Here is a 13,131-nt window from a genome sequence, read left to right on the forward strand (position 1 = left end):
TAACAGTGTAGTCGATGTGGACCATTTGTGATACAAATGTGAGGGTAGCAGTTTATATTGTGGAATTGCTGTCTGTAGGTGGTACAAAAGGATGGGGATGGCGTAGTGGTGTCATTGGAGGGGTAATCCAGGACCACAGGTTAACGTTCTGGGGTCATGGATTCAAGATGGTGAAATTTATATTCAATTAAAAAAAAATCTGTCATAGAAAGATAGCCCATTGGCAACTGTTTGGTTAACTCGGGCAGGAAATCTGCCACCCTTAGCTGGTCTGACCTACGTTTAACTCCATACCCACAGCAACATGGCAGATTCTTCTCTGCCCTTTGGGGTGGGCAAAAAGTGAACAAATAAAATAGTTGTGACAGTAGAAATTAAGGTTTGATTGGAAATGTGTTCAATAGTAATTTAAATGGATAGATGTGATGGCTGGTCACTCCTGCTGGAATTGAGAGATTTTTGCTTCATATGTTTCTGCAGTTTCCAGAAAGGAATTAGTGAGCTGAATGCTGCAGGTCAATAATAGCACAGAAGTAATCTTTATTCTAGAATACTGTGGGCAGGGGGTTAGACACTCTGACTGGGGAGAAGTTTTACCCAAGTATGTCCTTTTTTATTTTCCACAAGGCAGTAAAAACCATCGTGTCAGTTGTGTTTGGAATCCGTAAGATTGCATGGGCTCACGTGGACCGGAATCTGACTGTCCTGGACTGGAACCAGGAAACGAGTCATCGGTACATGAAAGGACCGTACCTGCCCTCCATCTACCTCGAGGAGGCAAGTGAGCTCAGCAGGTTTCTCTCCCCATTGCAGTTGTCTAGGGAAAGTGGGCAGTTGTATTATCTTCCCAGTGTTTGTATTGTCTGTCGAAGATCGAAGATTAAGGGGTGATTTAATTAAGGTGTTTGAGATGATGCATAAACACAGTTTCCTCTTGTAGGATCCAAGCTGCGAACTCATGGATAAATTCCCAGAAATTTCACCAGTTTGTTTTTTATTCTTTTGTGAGTGTCACTGGCCTAGTTACCTATCCCTAATTGCCTTTGAATGGAATGTTCATGCCAGGCTATTCCAGAATCAGCCATCTCATGTAGGCTGGACCAGGCAAGGGTGGCAGTTTTCCTTTTCTGTAGGACACCAGTGGACCAGATAGGTTCTTAGCGCAATTGGTTTTGCCTCCATTACTGAATCTAACTTTCAATTCCGATTGCACTAACTGCTGTAATGTCCCCAGAACATTAGCCTGAGCGTCTGGAGGGCTAGTCCAGTGAAAAGTTAGGAATGGGATAACAAATGTTAGCCCAGCCAGTGACATCCATATCTCACAAAAGAATAAAAGACCTATCGCTCCACTATCTTTTACATGACATCCTCTTCCAGCCTAAACAACAAATAAAACAGTATTGTTCACCATGGTCAGTATTTAAAAAGATTTTTAGCCAGTTTGTTCAGATGTGCTGTGTCACGTCTCTGGGCAGGTGGTTAAGAGGTAGGCACACCCAACACTGCACCATCTGAGACCTTCCTTTATTTTAATAATGAGTGAGTCCCATAATTTGAAAAGAACAAGGCAAATATCTCAGTTTTGTCTTTATTCTTGGCTGGGGGAGGGGGGTGGTGGTTGCTCGTAGGCAATTGATCTTCCATTTCTGGAGGGTTAGTAATTGGTGGGGACGCAGGAACAAGATTATCCTTAAAATCAGAGTTTCAATCAATAATGGAGGATGTTATAGATCATCCGTTTACACAAGGGGCATTGGAAAACTGGAACCTGTTTTTCCCCCCCCCGCGCCCCCCCAAAAAAAACAGGATGCTTGGATGCTGTGAATTAAAAATGTCAAAGTAGAGGTTGATCTGCCTTTTACTTGTGGCTTAAGGGTTACCAAACCCAAGCAGGTTTTTAAGAGTACATTTCAATCATGAGCCTAGAAAAGGCTACAGGGGCTGATTGTCCTCCTATTCACATGAAACTGATGGATCTGGAAGTTGGAGCAGGGCAAGAATGCTGCCTTGTGGAGAGTTTCAGACTCCGGCTTTGTTCAAAGTGTCTCCCTCAGTGACTCCATGTCAGCTGCTGCTTTCCTGCAATTCACTGCAGCTGAGAAACAGGAAAACAGGCTATCTCTTTCACTGTCCTAAATGCTCATGCACTCCACAGAAGGTATGAGTTTATCTGGGCGGTGGGGAGGTCAAGCAGGTGGGAGAGTCAGGAGTCACTGTGCACTGATTTGGAGTAATTGTCAACAGATCCAGAGGGAGGTGTATTTTTACCCTGTACATTGTCACAGTCTAGAATACGTTGGTTCAAAGATCTGTGGGAAGAAAATTTAGTAATACATTTCAGAAGAGTATTTGTTAAATACTTGAAAGGGAAGAAGTTTGCAGGACCATGGGGCAACAGCAGGATGTGGGACAGCTTTCAAAGAGCTGGCACAAGTGTGAACTGAATGGCCTCTAGATTCCTAGAAAATTCCAATGTTCTTCCTCATTTTTTTCCATTGATTTGCAGATCTCCTCCGCCGTCTCAAAAATCCCCAAAGCGGATTTCTTCATCTTGGAGAAGCCCAGCATCTCAGTCCAGAACACCAACCTGTTCCCTGTGACTTTGCACTTGCGCACTATTGAGGCTATGCTACACGGGCTGCTGGGGGCAAGTTTCCTGGAGGATGGTCAGCACAAGGTGCTGAGCGTGGTGCGCACTGCTGTCGGGAAGCACTTTGAGTTGATGGTGGGGGAATCCCGGACGAGTGGCAGGGAACTGGTCCAGCAGTTCATGATTGACTCAGTGACACAGGAGCACCCTCGGGTGCTGTTCCCTCGGGACGCTTTGGCCCGTTACAGGAGACTGTTTCAGAAGGGAAATGCAGATCGGGGAGAGGAAATGTGTGATGCTTTGCTGCAGGCTATTGCTTTCTATGAATTTCTGTTTAACAATCCTTAAAAATCACACCATAATTAAAGAGGGACTCAATTTTATCAATACAAACATCTTGATAAGTACCACTCTTGGTCAGGGTGAAAAAAAGAAAATATCTACTTCAGTTTCTCCTTGCTCCCACTCCTCACTTGATGTCTCATTGCCATATGACTTATTAGTCACCCTTTGATACTTTGCCCACGTAGCCTCAGAGCACGGTAGTCCTTCCTGGTGGTCTGGTCAATCAGCATCAAAGAAGAGAGAGTTTGGTAACTGTCACATTGCTGTTTGTGGGAGGTTTGCTGTCAGCAAATTGGCTTCAATGCTTCCGAGACTCCAAAAGTGCCTGCACTTCAGAAGTACTTCACTGACTCTAATGCATTTTGGGATGATCGGTGGTCATGATAGGTGCTGTGGAAATGCAGGTTCTTTTCTTGTGCATGATCCCTGACTGAAAATGTTGGATTGATTACCTGACTGCAACAGGCTTCACTGTTAAGCTAAAACTTGATGCCTATTTGAACACTATCCTAAATCCAAGGGCATTGATTGTAACTGATTTACCACACGACATTTAATAGAGAGTTGAGTGGGTTGCAGGCAGCAATCAGCAAAACTTCAATCTAAAATATAAACAGAAAATGTTGGAAATATTCAGTAGTGCAAAGAGCAGCTGTGGAGAGAGAAGCAGGAGTTAATGTTTCAGACTAATATTCTTTCTTTCTTCGGAACGGACTTGAAATGTTAATTTTTTTGTCTTCATAGATGCTGTCACATTTGAGCATTTGCAGCATTTTCTGTTTTTATTACAGCTTTCCAACATTTACATTATTTTGCTTTATTGTTAGTAACTTCAGCCTATTGCTCGGAGACTCTTGCATCATTTATTTTTGCTCTATCCAACAATTCACATCTGTCTCAGTAATGTCAGAGCCAGTCCTGTTCCCTTGAAACATCTGAAGAACACACCTACATTTAAATAGTGCCTTTCATGACTTCAGTGTAATGATTGTTGTAATGTAGGAAACATGGCTGCCACAGAGCATCATGATGACGATCAGATATTGTATTTCAATGCTGTTGATTGAAGGATAAATATTGATTCCAGGACACTGGGGGCAAACAAACCTCAATTGTTTTTGAAAATTGCCATCGTATCTGACACAAACTGAAATGGTAGATTAGATTCCCTACAGTGTGGAAACAAGCCCTTTGGCCCAACTAGTCCACACCGATCCTGCGCAGAGTAACCCACCTAGACCCATTTCACTCTAACCAATGCACCTAGTACTATGGGCAATTTCGCATAGCCAATTCACCTGACCTGCACATCTTTGGACTGTGGGAAGAAACCGGAGCACCCGGAGGAAACCCATGCAGACACAGGGAGAATGTGATGTGGCCTTCTCCTGACAGTACAGCTCTCCTTCAGAATTATTTAGCTACTAAGATATAAAAGAGACCTAAGGGGCAACTTTTCACGCAGAGGGTAGTATGTGTATGGAATGAGCTGTCAGAGGATGTGGTGGAGGCTTGTACAATTGCAACATTTAAGAGGCATTTGGATGGGTATATGAATAGGAAGGGTTTGGAGGGATATGGGCAGGTGGTGGCAGGTGGGACAAAAGTGGTCGGCGTGGACGGGTTGGACTCTATGACTCTAGTTGGGCTCAACCAGGAACTCTAGATCATAGGTTTCAGAGGTTGGAGTGGAATTTGAACCTATATTATTTTGACTCAACCCTGCACGTATTACAGAATCCTGCCATATGTGTATGTGTGTGAAGAGATCAGACAATATTCCAGGGCAGTACAGATCAATTTTTCACTGGGAGGGAGGTCACACAGGGATTCACAAAGTTATCAAAGACCATTTATTTTTATGAATTTGGTAGTTGTCCTCTTAAGAGTTAGTTTGATTAAGCCTTTTTGTGGAAAATGAGCTTATCTTCATTGGTTGAGAGCTGTGCCACTGATGTTATCCACTGTTATCCTGCCTCTGCTTTTTGAGCTGATCCTTTAACTGGATTTTGTGCAATTTGATTTCAAAACACCCAGATGATGGCTCCTTTGTGCACAGACTGGACTATGTGCACTATATTGTTTAAATTAATATTCAATTGTTTTTATGGTTGAGCCACTCTATCTTTGAACACATCCATCATTGGTTGTTCTGGGGTGAAAGGCATTACAAGTCTTTCCACACTCAAGATAGCTTCTTATTGTGGGTTTAGGTAATTGATTGCAATATAGTTTCAATTGTAGAGCTGCTCAAAATAGGCTATGAAATAACAGGCTTCCATCTAGACACTTTCTTGATATTGATGATCAGCCAGTATCAAAATGAATGGTGGAGTAGGTTTAAGGGGTTGAATGGCTTACGCCACCTAATAGGTTTCTGTTAAAATGAGCATTATCTGTAGGACCTGAACTCCTAAAACACTTGACAGTCAATGAAGTAAGTCTGAAGTATCGTCATTGTTGAAAAGTAGGAAACATGGCAGCAAATTTACACACAGTAAACTCCCATAATCAGTAATGAATATTTGTGATTTGCTAGAATGTACATAATCATTTATTGTTTTCATGAGCCTTGACTACTACTTACCTCATTAGCACATTATTTGGTCAAGTTTATCCAGCTTCCCTCAAAGGGATATACACTATCCACTTCAACTACTCCCTTGTGGTAGCAAGTTCCATTGTGTTTAATGACATTTCTCCCAAGTTTCCCTTTAGATATATTAGCAATTATCTTGGATTGTTCTAGTTTTCACAAACATAGTATCTTGCCTATCCTAAAAATCTTTTCAAAACCGAAATGAAAAACATCACCCTCCACCTTCTCCTTTCTAGAGGAGAAGTCCATGAAGAAGGGCTTATGCCCAAAATGTCGATTCTCCTGTTCCCTGGATGCTGCCTGACCTGCTGCGCTTTTCCAGCAACACATTTTCAGAGGAGAAGTCCAGTCTGTTTAATTTTTTGATAGCTAGAATCTCAGTTTTGGCATCATCCTTGTAAATATTACTTGTACGTTCTCCAGTGCCTCTTTATAACATGGAAACCACACTTTCCACTTATCTCAAATCAACCTCAATTCTATCAGCATTCTGTTGATTTAAACATAAATGTACAATGGTTGATTAGCAAGTATGCAGGCGATATGCAAATTGGTGGAATGGTATGTAGATATAGACCTTAGATTACAGAAGCAGATAAAACAGGCTGGTCACATGGGCTGATCAGTGGCAAGTGGAATTCAATCCATATCAACAAGTGTGAGGTGATGCACATTGGCAAGATAAACAAAGCAAGAGGATACATGTTGAATGGTAGGACTTTGGGAAACACCCAGGACATGCATGTCCACCAGTCCCAGAAATACACACCTTTACTAACCAAGGCATAAGATTTATGACGAGGAAGGGTAACCAGATCCCAAATGTTTCCTCTGATTTCTCTTCACAGATGCTGCCAGACCTGCTGAAATTTAGCAGCAATTTATGTTTTGTGTTGGATAAGACTTTATACAATTCCAGCATAACCTCCCTGCTCTTCGAGGCTTAGTTAGGCCACAGTGGGAGTATCAGGTACAGTTCTGGTAATCACATTACAGGAAGGATGTGATCTCACTGGAAAGGTGCACAGCAGATTTACCAGGACGTTGCCTGGACTGAGAGTTTCAGTTATCAAGATAGATTGGAGATATTTTCCTTGGAGCAGGGAGACAGAGGGGAAATGATTGGACATAGACAAGGTGGACTGGAAGGAATTGTTTTACCTTTGGTGAAGGGAATCAATTACATGGGACAATAGATTAAATTAAGGGGCAGGAGGTTTAGAGGAGATGAGAAAGTGTTTTCACTCACAGGGTGGTAGGAAACTGGAACTCACTGCCTGTAAAGGTGGTAGAATGAAAAACCCTCATAACATGTAGGAATTTTTAGATGAGCTTTTGCAATGTCAAGGCATATAGGCTGTGGCCCAAGTGCTATAAAAGTTGAATGCTTGTTTTTGACTGGTGTAAACGACGTGCTAAAGGACCTTTTTTTTGTGCTGAAGATTTCATTGATGCTGAGAATGTATTCAGAGAAATTGTGTTGTGACACAGGCCATCAGTGTAACTCACAGATCTGGCTTAGTCATTCACAATGGGAACTGTGAATGGAATGATTCCTGCATGAGATAATCAAAGCAGTCAAACCCAAGTCTGTAGTTGGCAATTCATTCAGCACTAAATCTAAAGAGGTTTATTCTCAAGATCAAAGTCTATCAATTGGTATACGAGGGGTCAGATCTCCAAAACCACGACAAAGAAACGTTAATCATCTATTTGAACAAGGATTGTACCTAAATCCCTGAGTGTTATCCAGAGCACGACAGTGGCTTCAGAATGCAGAGGACAGAGTGATAAAGATCAACTTTCTACAGCATAGCTATTTCCCTGGTGCAAGGACCCACAACTAACTAGTTACGGTCATTGTCTCTGGTTTGTTTGTCCTCTAGGGCTATGCTCACTCCATAGTCACATATTCCAAGCTAGGACACTAGGTAGAATCATACAGTGTATAAACTACTTTTCAGCCCACCATGGCTACGAAGAGAATCTTGACTGCTTGCAGTGTTACTGGGGGCTACAATTTGTTAACAGACAGGTTGCTTCAAGTCCAAGACATCACTGGAAGATGCCATAACTATCTACAAAGCCAAAAATTCTCACCTGTAAAAGATTGCCAAGTTATTTTTGCTTTCTTGCAAAAAGATTAAGCAAGGCAATTTACAAACTTCTTTTGGTTTTAAGAAGTCAAAGAACTGAGAGTATTACACACAGTTCATACAGTAATGCTTAATTTAAATTAAAAAGAACTTGTATTGTACATAATATTGGAGACTTCAGGTTACCAGCATTTCTTTGATTTATTTAATTCCATATCCTATGACAGAATAGGGTATACAATCACACTATGCAATGCAAGGGTACTCCATCCTTTGTAAGATTTATGTCATATAAAATTGTAACAATAAAAAGCTTTAGTGAAACGGAGAATGGATTATAGCCATTCATGATTTATGACAACATTCACCTCAGCAGCCCAAAGAGGCTGTCACATTCAGACAGTGACAAGCAGCAAAGGGTCAGCCATTTGACACCAAGATACTTACCTGATCGCAAGGTCTGAAATTGGTCATGTTTATAACACAAATGGAAGATTTATAAACCAAATTTTGCATGTTTCAATCAAAAATGTTCCTGGGCATGGAACTGAAGGGAGGGAAAATCAAAATTGTTATTCATCCTCCATAGTTAAAATACTTCCATTGCCTTGAGCTAGAGGGGAGGGGAGGGGGTGTGTGGAAGGAAAGAGAGAGAGGCAGGGAGGAGGTATATTTGTCAGCATTCTTACTCCTGATACCCATCCAGGTATGCATGAAGTGCCAATGACAGATTAGCACAAGACCGTCTTGGCTGCAATGATTCACAGTCAAATAATACTCCCTTTTGACTCAAGGATTATTGGGTGAGATACGACAAGGTACTTGTTAAACAAATACTAACAAAATAGGAGGCCAGAAGTGTTATAGATCAACTTCAGGCACTCAAAATTATTATGAATTGGATTTTTACATTCTTAGACAGCAGATTTAGTTGTTCCACTGTAATTAAATTAACATTACCAACATTTTCCTACACACTTTCACATCACTTTACTGTACAAATATGTCTCCACAAAATACACATATATACAGTGGACACAATAATGAAGTAAAAAGCCAGGGAGAAAAATACCCCAGTAATACAGTCTGCCTCAAATGTGGTAATTCACTATACAATGAGTCAAGTTGAAATCTTCATGGAAAACTGTTTGCAAGGGCTTTCAGAGTGCTTTTAGGTAGCTCCAAGTGCACACTATCCAAATAATGCAAAAATCTGTAAAAGTAAAGCCAGAGTTGTAAGTTGAAAAAAATTTTGCTACACATACACATCAGATCATTCAGTATCTAATATAAGACAGATGCAGATTTGTCCAGTGGACATTTCAAATTAAGGCCAGCTTTAACCAGCTGTGTTGCAGACAGTATTCAAATTCAAAGCTTCTGTAAACAGGCAGCAAAATAGCATTTCAATTGTTGCAAATCACCTTTGTCGTTCTGCCATCCTCCGATCCAAACAAAATACCACCATCCCAAATTAAACTACTGAATTCAGGCAAACAGTGCAGATCCCCACTGTGGAGTTTTAACAGGGGAGTGGAGCATCTCCTGACCAGTCATTTTGTAGACACAGACATAGATTTTTGGCTAACTCAAGCAAATATCAAAAGAAAAAACTTGAGGACAAATCCACTGGCTATCAAGAAATGGATGAAAAGTGGAGATGCAACAAATGAAATTAAGAAGGCTAAGAACTGAATCATACATCATAAAATAGTTTAGTTAATGAACCCATGAATCGAGTCTTACCTGCTCTCCAACTGAAACAAGAACATAACTAACACTTAACTTAAAGCCTTTTAGTGGGGGTTTTAAAAAGTGTAAATTAGAGGAGACATTTTTAGTCTTTGGCTTCAGATAAATCTTTGTGCTAACAGCACCTTTAAACAAAGTTGTAAGGAACATACCTGCGTTTTAGTTTGCCTTGTTCTTTCAGTTTCTCTGTCCTACAAATAGTGCGGAGAGATGGCAGATACTCCACAGCACTTGCTCGTCTGTTACCCAGACTTAGAAATGCCTTGCTCGAGAATACAGTTTTCAGCACCTCTATTCTTTTAGATGCAATACTGAAAAAGACAGACACCACAGATATTTCAGTACTTTCTATGTTCAAATTCAAGAAAAAGAATTACTTTGCATGTACCATTGATGTTGAATTTATTTTCTCCTGACTACATAGCAGTATGAAATGTTCAACTCAGTTTTTTCTCTGGTGCAGTTGAAAGTACTATTTTAAATTTACTTCTTATATTTTGGGTCCCACTGAAACTGTGGAAATCTGGTTGGTTGCACCTCAAAGATTATCCTTCTGACAACAGGAACATTGGTTGGTTTATTTTGCACACTTTCCAGGAATTGCTAGGTCCCCTATATTCTACAAACTGAATTGTGTATAGTATACTACGGGACACAACACTAGCTTAGCAGTGCAAACCTGGGTATATAACACACTTGAGCATACAATGTAGACTGATCGCTAGTGTGGGACGAAGAGAGTGCCAGTATAAGATGTTCAGCACTGAGGAAGTGCTGCAGTGCCAGATGATCAACACTGGGGGAGCACTGCAGTGTCAGATGTTCAGCACTCGGAGTGCAGCAGTGTCAGACTGTCAGTATTGAGAGAGAGCTGCAGTGTCAGAGAGTCAGTATTGAGGGAGTGCCACACTGAGATGGTCAGTACTTAGAAGAGATATTAAAGTTTCAACGTGGGTTTAAAAGAACCATGACATTATTTGAAGAGTAACATGGGAGTTTTCCTGATATTCTGGTCAATATTTAACACTCAAGTAAAGCGATCATGAAGAATTAGGTTGGTTATTGGGGCTGCTGTGCACAAATGAGACTGTCCGATTTATTACAATACAGTCATGATGCTTCAAATATTTCTTTAGCCGAGAAGCTCATGGGACATCCTGAGGACATTCATTTCTTTTTGTCATTACCCATTTAAGGCTCTCTGCATCTTCTTATCCAGGGCTAAAAGGAAGTAACGTAGAAAGGTTACTGCAATAGTAATCTGTTGCTTCCAGAGTGGAGGGCTATGGTTTAACCCAATCCGCTTTGACTCCGTATTCCACTTGTCAATATTTACAGTTTAGCTCACAATAGTTTGGACATCGATACCAAAGTCTTCCCTATGGGAACTTCTACACCACATTGGCCTTGTATATTTTTAAAAAATCCAAAACTTTGGTATTGTCTGCACTGAACTTCACTTATTGCAGTTCAGCAAAGTGTTAAACTGTAATCATGCTAGATTCACATGTGTACTTCTAATACTAGCTTCGTATCAGTGACTTGCTTGGTACCCTACATTAGTACTGATATTTCAGATTATGAATTTACATCAAGACAGAATCGCTTTCAAGCAGACTCTAGGATGCTGTACTCCCTAGCTCCTTCCCCATTATGACTCTACCATTTACTTCCTCTTCAGCTGAATAATAACAAGTGGTTTACATCCTAAAACTCAGTCAGCATACTGCTTTGACATGGTGGCTCAGTGGTTAGCACTGCTGCCTCACAGCGTCAGAGACCCGGGTTTAATTCCCACCTCAGGCAACTGTCTGTGTGGAGTTTCACATTCTTCCCATGTGTGGGTTTCCTCCAGGTCCTCTGGTTTCCTCCCACAGTCCAAAAATGTGCAGGTTAGGTGAATTGGCCATGCTAAATTGCCTGTAGTGTTAGGTGAAGGGATAAATGTATGGGAATGGGTTTGGGTGGGTTGCTCTTCGGAGGGTCGGTGTGGACTTGTTGGGCTGAAGGGCCTGTTTCCACACTGTAAGTAATCTAATCTAATAATCTCAGTCTTTTAAAATTCATTTATGAGACATCACTGGCTAGGCCAGTATTTATTGACCAATGTTCAGAAAGCAGTTAAGAATCAACCACATTATTGCAGGTCTGGAGTCATATCTAGGCCAGACCAGAGAAGGATGGCAATTTCCTTCTGAAAGGACATCAGTGAACCAGGTGGGCTTTTCCAACAATCAGCAACAGTTTCATGTTCATCATTAGACTCTTAATACCAGATTTTTATTGAATTCAAATTTGATCATCTGCCATGACAGGATTCGAGCTCAGGCTTCCAGAACATTACCTGGGTCACTGTATTAACAGTCTAGTAATCATACCACTCGTTCATCATCTCGCCAGTCTTCCACAGAAAAAGGAATTAGAAAAATAAAATTACAGTGGCAGCAATGTTGCTTGTACAATTCACAAGTTTTGGAGAAGTCAGCGAGACAAAACAGCTCAATGAGATACAAATGTCAATGGTTAAATCTCACCTTGTGACCAGAGTATGTTCTATTTGTGGATCTCAGAGCTGCAGAATTTGCTGTAAATATTTCCAACTTCCACTTTTTAAAAAAAAGGAAGGGAGAAACTTGCATGCAAAAAACATTTCATGACCTCAGAGCATCACCAATCTCCCAGCAGTAACTTTAAATGATTTTGAATGAGGGACAAATATTAACTTCAGGCTTCCAGGGAAAACACATTTATTCTTCTTTGAATAAAAATACGAAAACTTCTAAGGCCACCTGAAATAAGTTTAATGCCCCAAAAAAAAACCCTCTGACCTACATCTTATTTCAGCACTGATACCCTCTAATCTGCAGTAATCCTTTAGCACAACAGTGGCACCTCTCTGACCTGCAGCTCTCCTTCAGCACTACAAAGGAACGTCAGTAAAAACTGCATCCATTATATGCTGGAGTGAGGCATCAGCCTTCTCCTCTTGACACAATCAATAGATTAGATTCAAAGTCCACAGTCCTGTCACATCCAATCACAGTGGTGAACAACTAAACAATTAATTGAAGGGAAGGCTACATAAATATTCCCATCCTTAATCAGGGAGCCCGGCACATCAGTGCGAAAGATAAAGCTGAAGCATTTGCAACAATCTTCAGTCAGAAGTGAAGATCTATCCTCAATTGGATGGATGATCCACTTCAACATCTTCTGGAGATCTCCAGCGCTACAGATGCCATTCTTCAGCCAATCCTATTCACATGATTGCAAATAAATGGCTGATGACAGTTACAGGTCCTGACAATATTCCAGCAATAGTATTGAAGACTTGTGCCAAAGTACTTAATGCAACCCTAGCCAAAATCATCTAGTACAGCTACAACACATACATGTGGTATGAACATGCGCATATAAATGGCAATGTGGGAAATTACTTGGGTATATCCTATTCACAAAAAACAGGGCAAATCCAACTCAATCAATTACAACTCCTTTAGTCTACTCTCAGTCATCAATAAAATGATGGAATTCCTTCAAGCAGTTTAGTAAGAATCTGCTCACTGATGCTCAATTTGGGATCCAGAAGGGACACCCGGCTCCTGATTTGATTTGAGCCTTAGATCAAACATTGACAAAAATACTGAACTCCAGATGGGAAACGAGAGTAACTGCCTTTGACATCAAGGGTTCATTTGACCAAGTGTGTTGTAAGGGGAAATATATTTTTTCCCTGTGAACTATAA

The 13,131-nt window shown here is 40.8% G+C and overlaps 2 protein-coding genes across 9 annotated transcripts in view; one reads left to right on the top strand and one right to left on the bottom strand.

Annotated features, from left to right (window-relative positions):
* Window positions 1-7,754, top strand: part of tefm (transcription elongation factor, mitochondrial) — a 93,015-nt gene extending 85,261 nt beyond the window's left edge. For all 4 annotated transcript variants that reach the window (XM_043715115.2, XM_088000761.1, XM_043715116.2 and 1 more), the window contains 2 exons: window positions 628-777; window positions 2,510-7,754. In XM_043715115.2, coding sequence (XP_043571050.1) covers window positions 628-777; window positions 2,510-2,941 — 582 coding nt within the window. In that variant the 3' untranslated portion in view covers window positions 2,942-7,754. The remainder of the gene's footprint in view (window positions 1-627; window positions 778-2,509) is intronic.
* Window positions 7,755-7,815: 61 nt separating this feature from the next.
* The window catches only part of atad5a (ATPase family AAA domain containing 5a), a 55,010-nt gene continuing 49,694 nt past the window's right edge, over window positions 7,816-13,131 (bottom strand). For all 5 annotated transcript variants that reach the window (XM_043715120.2, XM_043715121.2, XM_043715119.2 and 2 more), the window contains 2 exons: window positions 9,538-9,696; window positions 7,816-8,846 (listed from right to left, as the gene is read on the bottom strand). In XM_043715120.2, coding sequence (XP_043571055.1) covers window positions 8,768-8,846; window positions 9,538-9,696 — 238 coding nt within the window. In that variant the 3' untranslated portion in view covers window positions 7,816-8,767. The remainder of the gene's footprint in view (window positions 8,847-9,537; window positions 9,697-13,131) is intronic.

This window comes from Chiloscyllium plagiosum, unplaced genomic scaffold, assembly GCF_037043375.1.
Source record: "Chiloscyllium plagiosum isolate Xiang-an unplaced genomic scaffold, Cpla_swu_hap1 HiC_scaffold_25, whole genome shotgun sequence".
NCBI classification, from domain to species: Eukaryota; Metazoa; Chordata; class Chondrichthyes; order Orectolobiformes; family Hemiscylliidae; genus Chiloscyllium; species Chiloscyllium plagiosum.